Source organism: Chondrus crispus, genomic scaffold (assembly GCF_000350225.1).
Source record: "Chondrus crispus Stackhouse genomic scaffold, scaffold_18, whole genome shotgun sequence".
Taxonomy (NCBI): Eukaryota; Rhodophyta; class Florideophyceae; order Gigartinales; family Gigartinaceae; genus Chondrus; species Chondrus crispus.
Window position 1 is genome coordinate 271,028 of NW_005179058.1, and position 15,514 is coordinate 286,541.

At 56.3% G+C, this 15,514-nt stretch overlaps 3 protein-coding genes; all 3 read right to left on the reverse strand.

The window, feature by feature from the left end:
• CHC_T00003207001 (hypothetical protein) overlaps nucleotides 1-75 on the reverse strand; it is a 660-nt gene extending 585 nt beyond the window's left edge. Inside the window, exon 1 of the mRNA XM_005714620.1 lies at nucleotides 1-75. This exon is cut by the window's left edge and continues 585 nt beyond it. Within this exon, the coding sequence (XP_005714677.1) occupies nucleotides 1-75 (75 nt within the window).
• Nucleotides 76-574: 499 nt separating this feature from the next.
• On the reverse strand, nucleotides 575-922 carry CHC_T00003208001 (hypothetical protein). XM_005714621.1 is given in 2 exon segments: nucleotides 575-763; nucleotides 764-922. The coding sequence occupies 1 exon segment, from the start codon at nucleotides 920-922 to the stop codon at nucleotides 764-766; it is 159 nt and encodes a 52-aa protein (XP_005714678.1). The 3' UTR covers nucleotides 575-763.
• Nucleotides 923-1,010: 88 nt separating this feature from the next.
• CHC_T00003209001 (hypothetical protein) lies at nucleotides 1,011-4,754 on the reverse strand. The gene has a single exon (XM_005714622.1). The coding sequence runs from the start codon at nucleotides 4,752-4,754 to the stop codon at nucleotides 1,011-1,013; it is 3,744 nt and encodes a 1,247-aa protein (XP_005714679.1).
• Nucleotides 4,755-15,514: the final 10,760 nt, after the last annotated feature.

The following is a 15,514-nucleotide window of genomic DNA, read 5'->3' on the forward strand; positions in this document are numbered from 1 at the left end:
CTTGACTGTCTCCCCCCTTGGTGACCGGCCCTCCTGTGCCCCCATACCAAACCCATCCCAGGACATATCGACCATCCGGGATAACGTCGGGAATGACTGTCTTGGTATAGTAATATCCGGGTTCAATGTCTCTCCTGACGGCACGGTTCTTCTTGGCGCCCCTCACGGCTCTGACGCCTTCATCACGAAATAGCAACGTACCAAGATCCAATATTTCCATCACCAGTACAATATCAGAAGTGACCAAAGCGTGACGAATAATGGAAACCTTCGGCTCTTACATCGGCTTTCATGTGAACTTTTCATAGTGCTGGGCTTATTGAACAACCTCTCTAGCGGCCTCTATTGCATCTATGTCTCAGGTCTTTCCCATACAGTTGTCACAAGCAGGAGCTATGACTCTCTTACGTGCACCGTCGGGAACTGGTGCCTTTATTTCAAACTATGTGCATGACAAGATTACTCCATGCACTCCTTCACTCAGCGTACTTGATGAAACTCTAGACACACGTATTCGCTTTCATTTACGCCCCGTTACTAGATCTGTCTGCAGAGTGCAGTATGGTTTGAGGGGTAAGGGGCTGAATTGGAGATTATTAAAGAAGGTTGGGACAAGGGGACAAGGGTGCTAAAGCGGATTCTAACGCCAAGCGATATCAGAAATGCAACATGCACTTGGTATCATATCGGCAAAAGTTCCACGTGGAAGTGTACGGTTGGTTGTATCGGAGCGGAGAAATTCCGTTGATTCGACAACCGACAATTACCGCCACCACTCCCCGCCACCACCCACTACGGACCCTGCGGCTACCTCCCGCTTTCCCCTTCGGTAACCTATCCGCTCCTCTCTGTGTGGGCTCAGTGTGTGACAATGTGTCTCGTCACATCGTCTTGAGCCGTACCCGTACACTGCACCGTACATCAACACCACGAAAATTCTTCTTGTACTGTACACACAACAGTACACACCTGCACCGTACCGTAGTCCCACTCTTCTGTGTAGCGCCCCGCTATGATTCTTTCGACGCCTTGGACAGGCGCCGTTCGTCCTGTTCCCAACACCGCAGTCGATCAACAATGTTGGGGAACAAAAGCTGCCGCGCCGTCAGCACCACAAAGTCCAAGAAGAATGACGCCACTACAATCACAAACACCGTCAGGTACATTAAGGGCGAAGAAAACAGCATTTCAAGTTGCCCTTCCAGCGAGTAGTCCTTTGCAACGTTGATCGCCAGCGGGATCACCAGTATGTACACACCCACAGAAAGCACCATCAGCAACAACACAATCCAGTTGAGCGTGTGAGAGTCCAACAGTATCTTGAACAGTACCATCAACATCGCTAGCGTCGAGTTCACAAACCCTGTCAACACCATTCCGCTGTCAAGTCCATCTCGGAATCCAATCGACAAGTATCCAAAGATCAAGTACACCCCGAAAAATACAATCACTGCATGCCACAGACCGTACAGCATCGTGTACTCGAGCACCGTTCGAATCGAAAACAGCTGCTTGTCCCGGTTCGTCGCGTACACCGACGGGAATCGCAGAATAGTTTCCTCGTCCAAATCTCTCTCGAAAATCCCGTACAGGAAGGGAGAAGCTGATGTCACTACAACGTTGAACCCAGATGAAATCCATTGGTTGTTGAACGTCGTTCCGGAAACAAAGCAGAAAGCCTGGAAGAACACCTGTGTCATTGTAAAGAAAATATTCTTGTAAAAACTCAAGTTGATCATTCCCGCAGTACGCACTCCAGAATAGTGCCCATGCACCGCAGTCAGTCTCAGTAGATGTTTAAATTCACCCATCGCATAATCTGCCGTTCGCGCCGCCTGAGTTCCTTCCTTTCCAAATATACCCACACCAATGTGCGCTTCTTGGATCATCGACACGTCGTTTCCACCATCTCCAATAGCCAAAGTCATCGCTTTTCTCTTTTCCCGCACTAATCGTACCACTAGTGCCTTCTGTAGCGGCGTCACACGACAGCAGATCACAACCTTCGTATGATCGGACAACGCCATGAATACATCTGAATGATCCTCAATCGCGTGGTGCAGAGAAGCCCCGTCAATGATCACACCAAGCTCTTTTTCTTCCACTTTTTTCTTCTGACGCATGGACAGCCGACGAGGCAACTCAGCTATTGCGCTGAAGCTCGCCCGTCGCTGTGGAGTTTGCGCATCCAACACATGACGGTCGAGAGTGTCATTAAGTTGTCTTTGCACCTCCGCGGATGAGCTTCCTGCAATATGCACCACTTCCATGTTCCTATCAAGCAAGTTCGCTGAATATCCAATGTTTTCAGCCGTTTCTCTCTTGTCACCAGTCAACACCCACAGTTTAATCCCTGCTTCGCGCAGAAACTTGATCGTCTCGGGCACTTTGTCTTGCAACTTATCCTCTACAGCAGTCGTGGCGACATACATCAAATCCTCCTCGAGTTCAGCGCTAATCTTTGAAGTCTTCCCTTCCCTGTCCTCCAAAGAATTTTGCGCCTCTTGGAACCGTTCAAACCAAGTTTGGAAGTCCTTCTCCTCCAAATCTTTCATTGCAAACACAAGTGTTCGTAGACCTTCCTTCGCAAACTCGTCAATATGATTCTGAATCAATTCTATGTTCGCGTCTTTGTTTAGCAACTTCAGCATGATCGTATCAGCACCCTTGGTGAACATTTTAATTTTCCCGTCAGGACACCTGAGAATCATGCTCATTCTCTTGCGGTCTGAATTGAACTCCAGTTCCGCCAAAGTCGTGTAAGTTTCTTTCGTTCCAAAGCGATCAATAACGAGTGTGTCAAGGGTTCGCGTCATAAGAGTGATCCCGTATTCTCTCGCCGATGTAACTAATGCAACCTCATCCGGACTCTGACCTTGATATTCTGGAAGTGCCTCTTCTGAGCTGTTTCCATCTAGCACAGCCGTCTTGTCCCCCAGATCCGGATTAGTGCGTTTCTTACTCTTCTTTCTGCCTGAGTCTCCAGAGGAGTTGTCAGACTGCGTCTCATCCTTGGGTTCTGGCACGACGCTGTGACAGAGAGCCATTACTAGCAAAAGTTGCTTCACAGGCTCGACACCATCTTTGACAGCGCGATGCATGGCTCTTTTCTTCTTGAGAATATTGTACAACTGTCCGCCAGCCGAGCAGGCGATGTAACGCATTATGTTCTCTGTGAGCGTGCCCGTTTTGTCGCTGAGGACGTGCTCGACCTCGCCGAGCATTTCATTCAGATTGGTCGCTCTTGCCAAGACCTTCTGCCGTCCAGTTCTCATCCGGAAATCAGCAGACATGAATAGTGCTTGGAGAACCCGAATAAATTCTAAGGTCACGAAAAGCGAAACCGGGATAAAGGTAGAAAACAAAATGAGAAACGTGCCCAGGCTTTGGGAGGTGACTTTGCCACCAGATGTCAAAGCATTCTCCCCCATGTACCACTGGCCGGCACCATCCCTGTTTTGTAAGACTCCAGCGACAATTGCGCCTGTGATGACGAGGGTAGCGAGGGCAATAAACAACATAAGGACGACCCAGTTAAGTTTGCGCTCAACGGAACCCATTTTGCTTGGGGGGTTGCGCATGTTTAGTGCAACTTTAGTATCAAATCCAGTGTACACAGCAATACCATAAATGTACTCGGTGTTTCTCAAGATACTTCCTCTGAGCAGCAACGACGACGGGCCGAGCGGGACGGGGCCCTCGCCGCTGAGTTCAATGGAGGCTTCAAACTCGTGCAGAGCAGTGGAAGGGCTTTGAGCTCTGATCTTGCCATTGACGGCAGGAAGCTGAGAAGCATGTTCGATCTCAGCGGTAGCTGAGGCGACGATGACGCGCTTTAGATTGGACTCACCATCCAAGTTTGCTGTAGACACATAGGCAATACCGCCTTCTAAAGCGGAATGCAAGAGGACGAGGTCGCACGGAAAAACCTCTCCTTTGCGCACGAGAACGATGTCACCAACGGCAATGTCTCTTGAAGCGACAGTGCGATGCAAGTCAGGCTCCAGATGGGCGGCTTGCAGCGTATGGGCAGTCTCTGATGTGACCAAGGAGAGCTGCTTCTTCGTCTCGATGCTTTCCGGGACGCGGGCCATGATAAGCCTTTCCTCGCTGTTTTGGCGACGATCATCGTTTGCGCGCTTGATGTCCTCGAAGATGTCTCTCGCAAAACCGAAGCCGACAACGACGAAAAGGGGGAGGACGCTTGCAAGTGGGGTGCTTGGGGAGATGTTAGGAATGAAGGAGATACAGGCAATGACAAGGAAGTAGAAATTGGAGACGCGTTTGAATTGTTCGTAGAGGGCCTTGGGGATCATGTTGAAGGGGGTGTACTTTGCGGTACGAAGCTGGTTGGAGATGAAAGCGCGCTCGGCATTCGCTTTGAAGTCGTTGAGGCGAATGAGGCGGGCGCCCTTGCCCCCCGCATCGGCTTCGTCGGCCTCGCGGACGGAGGTCCGGCGTTGGAAGAAGGAGCGCGAACGCGGACGGGCATTGTCAGGGTGATCCGGGTCCGGGGCCGAGCCGATGGAGGCCGAGGGCGACGAGGGCGACGAGGGCGAGGCCATGGGGGAAAAGGGTGGGGGCTGCGGAAGGGAAAGAAGGGTGCCAGGGGGCAGAGAAGGTGGGTCAGTTGCGGGGACGCAAGGATAAGGTAAAGTGGCGCGGGGGTTGTGGCTGTTTGGGGTGATTTTCGCGGGGTCAGCAATCGCAGGGGAGAGGATTGACTGGGGGGCAGCAAGATCGATTTTCTGCATGCTTCAACACACACTCGATGAGAAAACCGGGGCGTGCCGGGGTTTTTTAACCAATTTCAACGCACCAATGTATGCCTGAAGGACGTTCAAGTCCAGCCATACCCGGGATGTCACGTGCACAGACGCAATCAAAACTCGCTGCCCCTTTCCATGGCATAATATTTTCGCGGTTACTGAATCCCATGGCGTTCAGATAGGCGCGGATACAGTACATACAGTAAATACCGAACACGTGTCGTTCAGGGCCTGCCGTTGGGATGCTATTTTCGTCAATGTCCTGTGGGTAACCGTTTAACCTCCTGACACTCGCTTCCCTTCTGAAGGTCTTACAGTACGGAACTGTGTGCTGGTCGGAGGATAATAGCCTCACAACTGTACGGAATGACAACGAACTCTAGTACAGTATGACACAGAGATTTCTACGTGATACTTCACACGTCAGAGTGTGTTGTCCATAACTCTGGTCATCATCCCTCCGTCCGTCTTTCCTTGTCATGTCGATACGGACTGTTCTCAGATGTAATACTGCGCATTAATATCCATGTATCACCCACCTCCCGCGTCAAAAAAGGCGCAGTCCCTACATGTAGGCATTCATTCATCCAGTGACATACTGATATTCTCGGTACCTGAGCAATGCATCTTCTCTGCCTTCAGTTTCGGACAGCAGTCATCACAACCCTCCGTTTTACTTTCATTGTGGGGCAAGTGCCAAGCCCAGATTCAAATGCTTGCGTTTTTTCTGCACCCAGACCGTGGGAGCACACCGTGCCTTTCACCAGATGCACTTCCATTCCTCCGTCCACAGGCGCAGGCGCAGGCCGCTGCCGCTGAGGGCCGTTCAATCACCCCTCGCCTCCATCGCTGGCCTACTGTATGTATTGCGCATGATGCTGCCTGCCCTGCGGACAACGCACCAGCCGTGTGTCTGGTAACCTTAACCCTCAGCAGCATTGCCAGGCGACGCAAGGGTACAAGGGCCAACTTCTAGACTGCCATCCGCATGCCTCTAACTGGCGGTGTACTATAGCATTGCTGTACACGTTCAATGCCTAGCAACAGCATCGTGTGAATAGCACATGAATTACATGCCAAGATGGCGCCCTGTCAAGCAAAGCCATGGCAACGTGGTCGTCACCGCGGTCAACATTTGGGTCTTCTCCCTCTTTGTTCCAGTCAATTCTGCTCCACGTACACTATCTAGATACATGGAGAGGTGATACATAACCCTGTGCCGCGGTTGTAGACGTTCTAAAGTTCGGACCAATCGGGGTTTTTTCCCGTAACTCTAGTTCTCGATGGAGTTAAGAGTCCTAACAAAGTGCTCTGGAAGCGGCCAACTGTCCCCTTTCTACCACGCAAGATCATTCATAGAAAAGCTAAGTACTTCTCGAACTAGAATCTACTGTAAAAACAGGGGGTGGACCGATGTGAGAACTGGGCCAAAGTTCTCACATTTCTCACAAAAAAGTATCCAAATTCTCACACTTCTCCGGGAGATGGTACGTTCTCACTGAGACTTGTGACATATTTCTGTGAAATATTTTGAGACTCTCCCTCGCCACAATGAGAATGTACCCTCGGAGGTAGACGTCTCAAAGTGTACGGAGAACATCTCCCCGGACAGCGAGAGGGTTCTACAAACATTTTGTAGAGCCTGTTTTTCATGCTCAGAGTAGGGGTTTTGGCGCTGAACGCCCATGCATGATACAATTCTCGTTGGGCTTGCACGATTTATGATTAATTATGCCTCGCTCTACGCCTCTTTGTTCTTAGAGAGTCATTGAAAGCTTCAACATCTTCATGGCTAGGGGCACCACGCTTCAGTTTGTTTGCGCTATGCCATGAATTCCAGCAATTCTTGCAGATAGCTTGGCGACAAACATTGCACCACTGAACCTGTTTTGAGCCTTTGCGTTTAGAGACCGGCTTTCCATTCCGCACTCCCCTAATTGTCCAACTACATAAAACACAGTACGTTGCCTGCCCAACCACCCGACTGTGCCTCAAAGAACTATCTAGCCTTTTCTCCTTGTTTTGGCCGACATTATATCTCTCAGCTGCCCCCCTAGCAAAAAGAGGAGTGACACGATTCGCGGATGGGTTTGTTGCTCCTCTTTCCTGTATGTTCAACTTGCGCCATGCTGTCCAATCTTTGGCAAGGAGCCTAGCAAACTTTCCAAAGGTTTCGCATTCAGTAACACGATGTCTGCATTGAGAGTATCCTTTGTTACCAGTACTTTCTCTTACAGAAGGTAATTTCCCTTGCTCTCTAGCCATATTTAAACGAAAGCATATCGCAGCATTGTTAACCTGCATCACCAATAGACGAGCTATTATGCTCGTCACAGGGTTTTCCGAAATGTTTGAGCGGGTTAACGTCTTCATGTATCTTGATATTACATCAACGCCTCCTTTAAGGTAATTCCAATAAACCGCCGGCGTCAGGCGGATCATTCTTGCTGGGGGTAGAGGGCTCCCTCTGGAGCGTATAAGGCGACGGATGCCATTACTAAGACTGTAGTACGACGAAAGACTGTTGATGTCTGAAGCATGGGACTGCTTTAGTAGACCATCATATTCTTTTGGAATATACTTCGTTTCTCCCCCCACCCACTCGAATCCCACGCAACTAATGCTGTCTAAAGCATGCGTGTAGGTGTGGCGTATGCTCTCCGAAAATTCTATGAGACAAGCGTAGATAATACGACCATGGGTAACGTTTCAACTTGTACCAACAACATATAAAATGTGTCTCAGGCCCAAAGTAGCTGCATGGTGCATACACTGTACTCTGTAAGGTGACGATGGCACCAAGGTCCTGAATAATTCGTCAGATGTGCCGCACGAGCCGACGTTTGACAACATAACAAACGGTCCGTATTTTTCCCGTGTGTTAGTGGCCTCGTTAACTGTTCGAAGTGAAGTCATTGTTTTGATTTCTGCGGCACAAACAAATGATTGTTCCAGTTCATCCGTGCACGCTATGATAGCGTCTGGACTATCCGCTATCATCTTACTGCTCTTGCTTTCAATCAAGCCTACTGTACGAATGTGTTGGACCGAAAGCTTCCTCACACCAGAAAACGCGTAAACCACTCCATCAAACACAGCCCGTTCGCGACAATATGCCCCTTTCTGGTCCGATAGGAACCCAGGAATTCCCCTGAGAACCTCGACCTCATTTCTCGACCCCTCCTTCATCCCTGCGGTAGAAACCAGTGGCTTCATCACCCAGGCATGAAGGGAGGCTTCGCGTAGGGTTTGAAGAAGCTGCGTTGCCGAATCCTCGAGGCGTGACTCCACTGACATTGGTACATTTTCCGCAGTGTCCAGGTCTACAGCACCTGCCTGAAGGTCTGCCTTGAGCTGAAAAATGGCAGTCAGCAATACAACTTTTGCAGGTGAGCCTGCCACGCCCCTTCCAAACACTTGCAACATCTGTTGAAGGTCGTTGCGAGTGAAGGCGTTGACTCTAGTTCTTGAATAGCGAGCAATTCTTGCCGCCAAGTCACGCCTTTGTGATGGCTGAGGAACCGAGCGCAGAACCATCCCAAATAAAATGCAAATGCGCTCCCACCTGACCCGAAGTAGCTCTAAACAGGAGTCGTACTCAGCGGGCATTGGGTTGGAACCCCTACCAATAGTTGTACCCCGCAGCTTCCAGGCCATCGCACCCAAATTCCTCTCGAAGTCCCGTGTCACAGCGGCAATAAATGAGTGTCCCGTCCGGGACGTGAAACGGAACGCGCGCAAAAGGAACCAGATGGGGTCCTCCGACTGATGAAAGGTGAGCGCGGATACCCGTTGTAATGCTTGGTCCACAACTTGGGTGGCTGATAAACTCTGGGAAGCGGAATCTTCCATAGGCGACGCTGTGCTGCATGCACCAGTCCTGCCTCTCTTTTCTGAGTCATACAGAACCTGGTCTTCCTTAATTGACTGCAGAGAACCCTCAACGCGGAACCGACTGTGGGGGACAATGGTAAAGCTGCGTGAATTGAATAGCTTCGTATTGTTGTGAATCATGGCCGCTATGCGGCCAGAGCAGCTCTCTCTATACAGGCAGGCCTCGAGATCCCTTCCAACACGGCGGGCTGGCCCTTCCCATTTCTTAGTTGCAATATAAACAGCCCTGCACCCACTCTCCGAAACCACCATTCCCCTCTGTAGTATAATCACCCCCAACGACGAGGGGGGGTGAGTACTGACAGTTCGGAAAGACCCCGATCGGCGGGAAGACAGAAGCACGGCCCACCCACGGTACCGAGCACGGGCTCGAGGTAGCGGTGGTAGAGCGGGATCGGGGAGGACGCGCGCACGCGCGAGCGGTTCTACGCCTCGACGCCCCGGAGCGGTACTGGGTGACGATCCAGTACCGACGGGCGGAGGCGGAGCCGGCTCGTGGGCGTGCTACGCGCGTCCTCAACCCGCGCGCGGTGCTACTCCTAGGTAAAACGGACGGAAGTACCTAAAAGTAAGCGGGCGGACCAAGGTGGAGGATCCTTGACAAGTCCGTGCTTGTCGTCCTCCACCGCCGGCGGTCCGCTCATATTTAATGTACATCGTAGTCTATCATAACTCTACAGTAGTGCCGGTCTACCGACACTGTAGCGCTGTCAGCCGGCGGGGCTGACAGTCCACGTGTAGTACGCGTCCCGTACACGTGGAGGACACGTGTGTGCGCGCATGGCTGTAAGGCTCGTTGCCTTACTGTCCCTGATCCAATCCTAATCTAATTTGCGTTTGGGGTTATACCACATCACCCCCCCCTCAAGAGTGAACGTCCGCGTTTACTCCTGAGGCTTGCAGAACCTGTCCGTCCCACTCCCTGAACCGCGAGCAGATCCGACCTGGTATACGAATTTCCCCCCCCCTTTGCGCACTGTCCCACTTCGTCCTTGACAGCGCCATTTGGTCGTCCCCTCTCGCGTCACCGCCCGTGTCAGCATGGCCGACCCGCGGTCTATTCCTCTCCCGCAGTCACCCCCGGGCGTCGTGAAGCCAACTATGGCGGAGGCGGTGGCCGTCGGGACCCCGCCTTCGAGCGGGCTCGGACTCCCAAGTGCGTCATCCGGACGGCGTGAGGGTGGCGTCGTCCTGGCCCAAGCGGGTCCGCTCCCTCCGCCGGGTTTCCAGAAGTCCCGCTCGCGGTCCACGACCGTGTCTTTGGAACTGGTGGCCCCCGGTGAGGGGCCATCCAAGCCGGTCCTTTCGTTTCGCCCGGCTACCCCTTCCGTCCCAGCAGCCGACATCCCGCCTTCCGCTCTCTCTGCCGCCCGGTGCGGCTCGGCCGCTCCCCTCGCGTCGGGGGCGGCCCGCAAGATGGATGGCCCGTCCTTCGGTCCTCCACCCCGTGATCCCCTTCCCTCTATCGTCAATGGAGAGGGGGAGTCGCCCTCTGCCACTCGGTGGCTAGGGGTACCGTCGTTCGAAGTCCCACCGCTCCCCATCAGCGAGCTACGGTACCCCTGGCGCCGCCGCGGCCGCTCGGGGGTAACCGTCGAGGAACTTTCTTCCTGCACGTGGCTTCGTTCCGACCTAGCCCGCGTGTTCAAGGTTCACGAAGCCGGTGGTGTGCAGGAGGCGTCGTCCGTTCTACACCGGTTGATGGGCGAAGGAGGCGGCTCCGGGTACCAGCTGCCGGACGAGCTGATCGGAGATCGTACCTTCGCGTACAGTGTCGCGGAGGTCCTCTTCGTCGACCGGATGGGATCGTTCCTGTCTAACGCAAGACAGGTCGACCCCCGGCGGTTCGTGTTACCGGAGGTGGCGGGGCTGTACGTGTCGCCCCGCCCCTATGCGTTCACTAAGCCCCGGGTGGCTCTGCAGAAGTCTTCGTGCTCCTTGATGCGTCTCCACGGTGTGGGATTCGCCCACCACGATTGGTCCGCCTATCGGCGGGAGAACGAGGCGGACGGTCGTGTTGTTACGACGTCTGCCTTCGCGTCCGGCCTGTCTCCGGAAGACTTCCCCGCTCTCCCTGTCGACGTGAGGGAGAGCTTTCCCTCGCTCGGAGTGCACCCGCTTCTGCCTCCGGTCTTGAAGCATTTCGGGATTGCATGTGCCAACCCGCAGCACCCAGCCCACTCGCGGCTCGCGTATAATTATGAGCGCGAGTGGGCTTGGTCCGTGTGCTGCGCGTTCATGGCCGAGGCGCACATGAACAAGCGAGTCTTCATTCAGGCGGACTCTACGGTCACGTTCGTAGGACGCGTCGTGTCCGGCCTTCCTGATGCCGTCCTCCATTCGACAGAGCACGGGTCCTCCCACGTCCCCTGGACGTTCGCCCAGGCCGTGGGCCTCATGGTCCGTGCTGGCGAGATCAGCTCGCGGAACCATCACCCGTGGATGGACTATACCACCGGGGCCCGGGCTTCCTTCGTCACATACGAACCGGCGTCGGATGCCTTCGTCGCTCGCTCCGTTCCTGTCCCCTTGGTTGTCGGCAACACGGGGAAGAGGGGAGGCGTCGGCTCCGAGAGTCGGCGGAACCGGCGAAAGCGCTACCGGGACCTCGACGCCGCGTGCGTGGACCCCGCTGGTCTCAACCTGAACCCCTACCGTACGATGTCAGGGGTCGGTCGCCCCGGGACAGGGGGCCTTGCCTCTACAGGGGCCATCCTCCCCGTCCCGCCTCTTGACGAGGTGGCGCAGGCCACGCCGCCGGCGCACTTTGTACGCGACCTCGTGCTCCCCCGAGGGGAGCTGGTGACCGTTCCCAAGGTAGTACGGGCCTTGGGGGTCGCCAGCCAGCGGACCTGGACGGTAGGCGAGCTGGTGGGCACCCTTGCGGACTGGTTTCTGGCTCGGAGTGACGAAGCGCGCGGTCTTCGTGACGACCTGGCGGCGCGCTCCACAGAACTTCAACGGGTGACCCAGGAGGTGGCCGCTATACGCGAGGCGTCCGAACGCCAGGCGGTCGTCTACGAGCGAGTCCTGCACGAACGCGAGCGCTATCGACGCGAACGCGACCGTCTGCGTTCGGTTCAGTCGGTACCCTTGCCGGCGGGTGGCGCTCCTACTAACGCTCTGGTCCCTCCCGTCAGGCGCGATCCGTACGCTGATTATGAGCCCGGTCCTCCCCCTCCCCGAAGCTGGGCGTCCGGGGAGGGCACGCCGCATGTCTTCATGCCTAGCCTCGCCGAACTGGACACCGAGACACCTCGGCATCCGGGGTATTGTCCCCCGGATAAACATGCTTCGGGGTCTCGCGGACCCTCGAACAATGCGAGTCGCTGACCGCGCGGTCTGGTCGTCAACCGCGCGGTGCCCTTCTTCCCTTACGTCGTCGAGGACGACACAGTAAACATTGCTTCCATCGTGACGCGTTTCTTCGAGTCTGTTCGTTGCTTCTAATTCCCCTTTGTCATCGGCGTGACACAGCACGCTCGCCCGTGCTTTCCTCAAAGCGGAGGAGGAAGGGGCGATGGCAGATCGCGTGCCCCTCGTCCCTGTTCGCCATCCAGTAGCGAGGGCAGGGGCGCGCGCAAACTCATATTCTCCTTGAGGACTCTCGCCTCGGTGGCGAGGGCTTAGCGCACAACGAACGCTCTTATCTATCACGTCCCTCGCCATTCGGGGCGAGGGCGCGAGGCGCAGCGAACGTCTGTCTTCACGTCCCGCCCCTTCATCGTCCGGGGCGGAGCACAGCGCATTGTCTTCGTCTCGCGCGTCCCTCGCCGTTCGGGGCGAGGGCGCGCGCGACAGTCGTCCTTCTTGAGGCCTCTCGCCGTCACCGGCGAGACGACGCACAGCAACGTTCCTTATGGTTGCCGGCCCTCGCCGCCGATGGCGAGGGTGCGGCGCGAGACGACGCGCAGCGACGTTCCTTATATTTGCCGGCCCTCGCCTCGGTGGCGAGGGCGTGGCGCGAGACGACGCGCAGCGACGTTCCTTATATTTGCCGGCCCTCGCCTCGGTGGCGAGGGCGTGGCGCGAGACGACGCGCAGCGACGTTCCTTATATTTGCCGGCCCTCGCCTCGGTGGCGAGGGCGCGGCGCGAGACGACGCGCAGCGACGTTCCTTATATTTGCCGGCCCTCGCCTCGGTGGCGAGGGCGCGGCGCGAGGCCTTCGCGCTGCGGTGCGCCGGCTTCTTGCCCGCGCACGCGCCTTGCCATCGGGGCGAGGGCGTGGACGTACTTATTTTTCTTTGTGCGACGTCCTCCATCGGTGGCGGGGGAACTGCGCGTGCGCCGTTTGTCCTTCTTGAGGCCTCTCGCCGTCGGCGGCGAGGGCGTGCGCGGCGGGGTATGTCTGAGGCCCCGCGCCCCTCGCCAGTCGGGGGCGAGGGCGCAGTGCCGAACGGAGGTCTTTACCTGTCGCGCGTCCCTCGCCACTCGGGGCAAGAGCGCGCGCGTATGGTGCTGCGGTGTCCGTCCGGTATTCGGACCGGGGGCGGACGTGTGTACCCATGGGGCGGCGTCGTTCACCTTGTTACCGGTCGTCGGTGGAGGTGCTACCGTGCCCATGCGCGCAAGGCACGTGCCAGTGTAATTTCCTCCCCTTAATTATTTTTTGCTAATTTCGCAGGCTGGGGGAGGCGGTGATTTGGTGACGGCGCAAGCGGGGTTGGCGCGTGTTGTGCATCGCCAAGCGCCGCTCACGTGTAACGTTCTCCTCTTTTCGTCATTTTCCGTAGCATGAGGCACGCGTCGGTGGCTGTTTCGAGGTGTCTCGAGTCCGTGGGGGTATAACACTGACCCTCCGATCGGGTTGCTCTTGCCCGATCCCCCTTTGGCAACTGTCTTGTGGCGCGCTCCACCGAATGCGGCCCTATGCTGCATAACCTCCGTCTGCATGTGTCGCACGTCTCTTCGTACACTGCGCACAGTGACCGGACGATGATCCGGTCTTTAGTCGGGTGTACCGGCTCGCCTGCGGGTTGACGGCCCTGGTGAGACCAGGGCATCCCGCACCTTGCCGGCGGTTCGGCGGGTGTGCTATTTTGCCGTACGTACTGTCTGTCCTCCTCCCTCTTGCCGGCGGCGGCTGTCGGATGGCTTGACCGCCGGTGCGCCTCGACGTCTTCGCATCCTCGCGAGTTCGCTAGTGCCTCTCGAGACACCTGTCCTTCCGTTCTTAAGGTTTCTGTCATACCGCGAGGGGCCGCCTTTAATTGCAACGGAGCAGAGCGGTGGAGAGCCCCCTCCTTAAGCGCGAGCGTCCGCGTTCGCGTCTGAGACGAGGTCTCTGCCGGTGCGTCTCCGGAGGCGTTGGGCGTAACGAGACACCAACTCCTCCGGGACGTGAGTCCGCGCGGTCCAGGTGGGCGTGTCGTAATCCGCCCACTTGATGAGGAACTCCGTAGTTCCGTCCTCCAAGGCTCGATGCCGGAGTAGTCGTTCGACCGCGTACTGCGTGCCCTTGGTGACCTTGTCGGCAAGGTCACTTGGGGTTGTCGTGCTCGCCCGCGCCGCGCCCGTCGGTGGTGGGGCGTACACGCAGCGGTCTGCGGAGACGCGCTCGGTAACACCATCACGATCGATCGTGATGGTTCGCCGGTCGTTGGCGAGTACCTGTTATGGCCCAACGGCGGGCGACGCGAGTTTGTTAGACGTCTTTGCCCCATCGGTGGGGTTCAGGTAGACGTAATTACCTGGCTTGATACGTGCGTTGAGCCGTCTGACGCGCTTATCGAAGTCGCGCTTGTACCGAGCCTGCGTCCGGCGCAGGCTCCCGTACGCCTTCTGGATCGTGTCGTCCAACGTCTTGAGGAACTCAGCGCGCGCGTTGCCCCTATCGGACGGGGGCGCGTCACCGTCGGCTCTACGTAGAGAGAACTCCGGCGGGGGTCGGCTGAGGACGAGCTCGAAGGGCGTGGTACTCGTCGTACGATGTACGTGGGAGTTGTACGCGTACGTGAGCGGCCCCACGTACACGTCCCAGTCGTCCTGATGTTCGCCGACGTAATTCCGTAACATCGAAGCGATCGTCCGGTTGTATCGCTCGACTTGCCCGTTCGTCTGGGGGTGGTACGCCGAAGTGTACAAGTTCGTCACCCCCAGGACACGGCACGTGCTGTGGAAGAACTTCGCGTTAAACTGCGGTCCGTTATCCGACAGTAGCGAGCGTGGGACGCCGTATTTAAATACCCACGCGCCGCAGAACGCGACGGCTACCGTGTACGCGGTTACGGTCTGCAGTGCCACAACTTGAGTCAGCTTGGTGAAACGGTCCGTAATTACGAGAAGGAACCGTTTCCCTGCCTTCGTCTTGGGTAGCGGTCCCAAGATGTCGATGGCGAGGCTCTCAAGCGGCCGTGTTGCCGGAAACAACTTCAAGCGGTTGAGGTGTTTCCGCAACTTAACACGGTTCATCGCGCATGTTCGGCACCCTCGCACCGTAGCTGCGACATCTGCAGCGAGATGGGGCCAGTAGTACTCGCGACGGAGCGCGAAGTACATACGGTTCTGGCCCGGGTGCCCCGCGATGGTTGGTGTGTGGCAGAGCTGGAGAAGCCGAGCCCGTAGCGTCCGTGGCACCACGACCTGCACGATGTCAGGGTCGAAGGGGTGTCTCCGTTTGAGCACCCCGTGGTGGTCCTCGAAGAACGCAGAGTCCCTGGACTCTGACTGTCGTGCCAGTACGGTCTGGCAGAAGTCATCCACGCGTTGCTCTTCGGCTATCTCCTCTAACGTAAGAGGGGCCGGAAGGTCGTCCTGCGGAGGGGCGACCGTGGAGGCGGCCGCGCCAACTTCGGGTTGTTCCGCGCGCTCGATGTCGACAGCGTCGAACTCGTCGTTCTCCTCCCAGAA

What these genes read in the sequence shown, in the direction of transcription:
- CHC_T00003208001 (XM_005714621.1), bottom strand. Translation starts at nt 922, where the DNA reads ATGTACGGTGCAGTGTACGGGTACGGCTCAAGACGATGTGACGAGACA.
- CHC_T00003209001 (XM_005714622.1), bottom strand. Translation starts at nt 4,754, where the DNA reads ATGCAGAAAATCGATCTTGCTGCCCCCCAGTCAATCCTCTCCCCTGCG.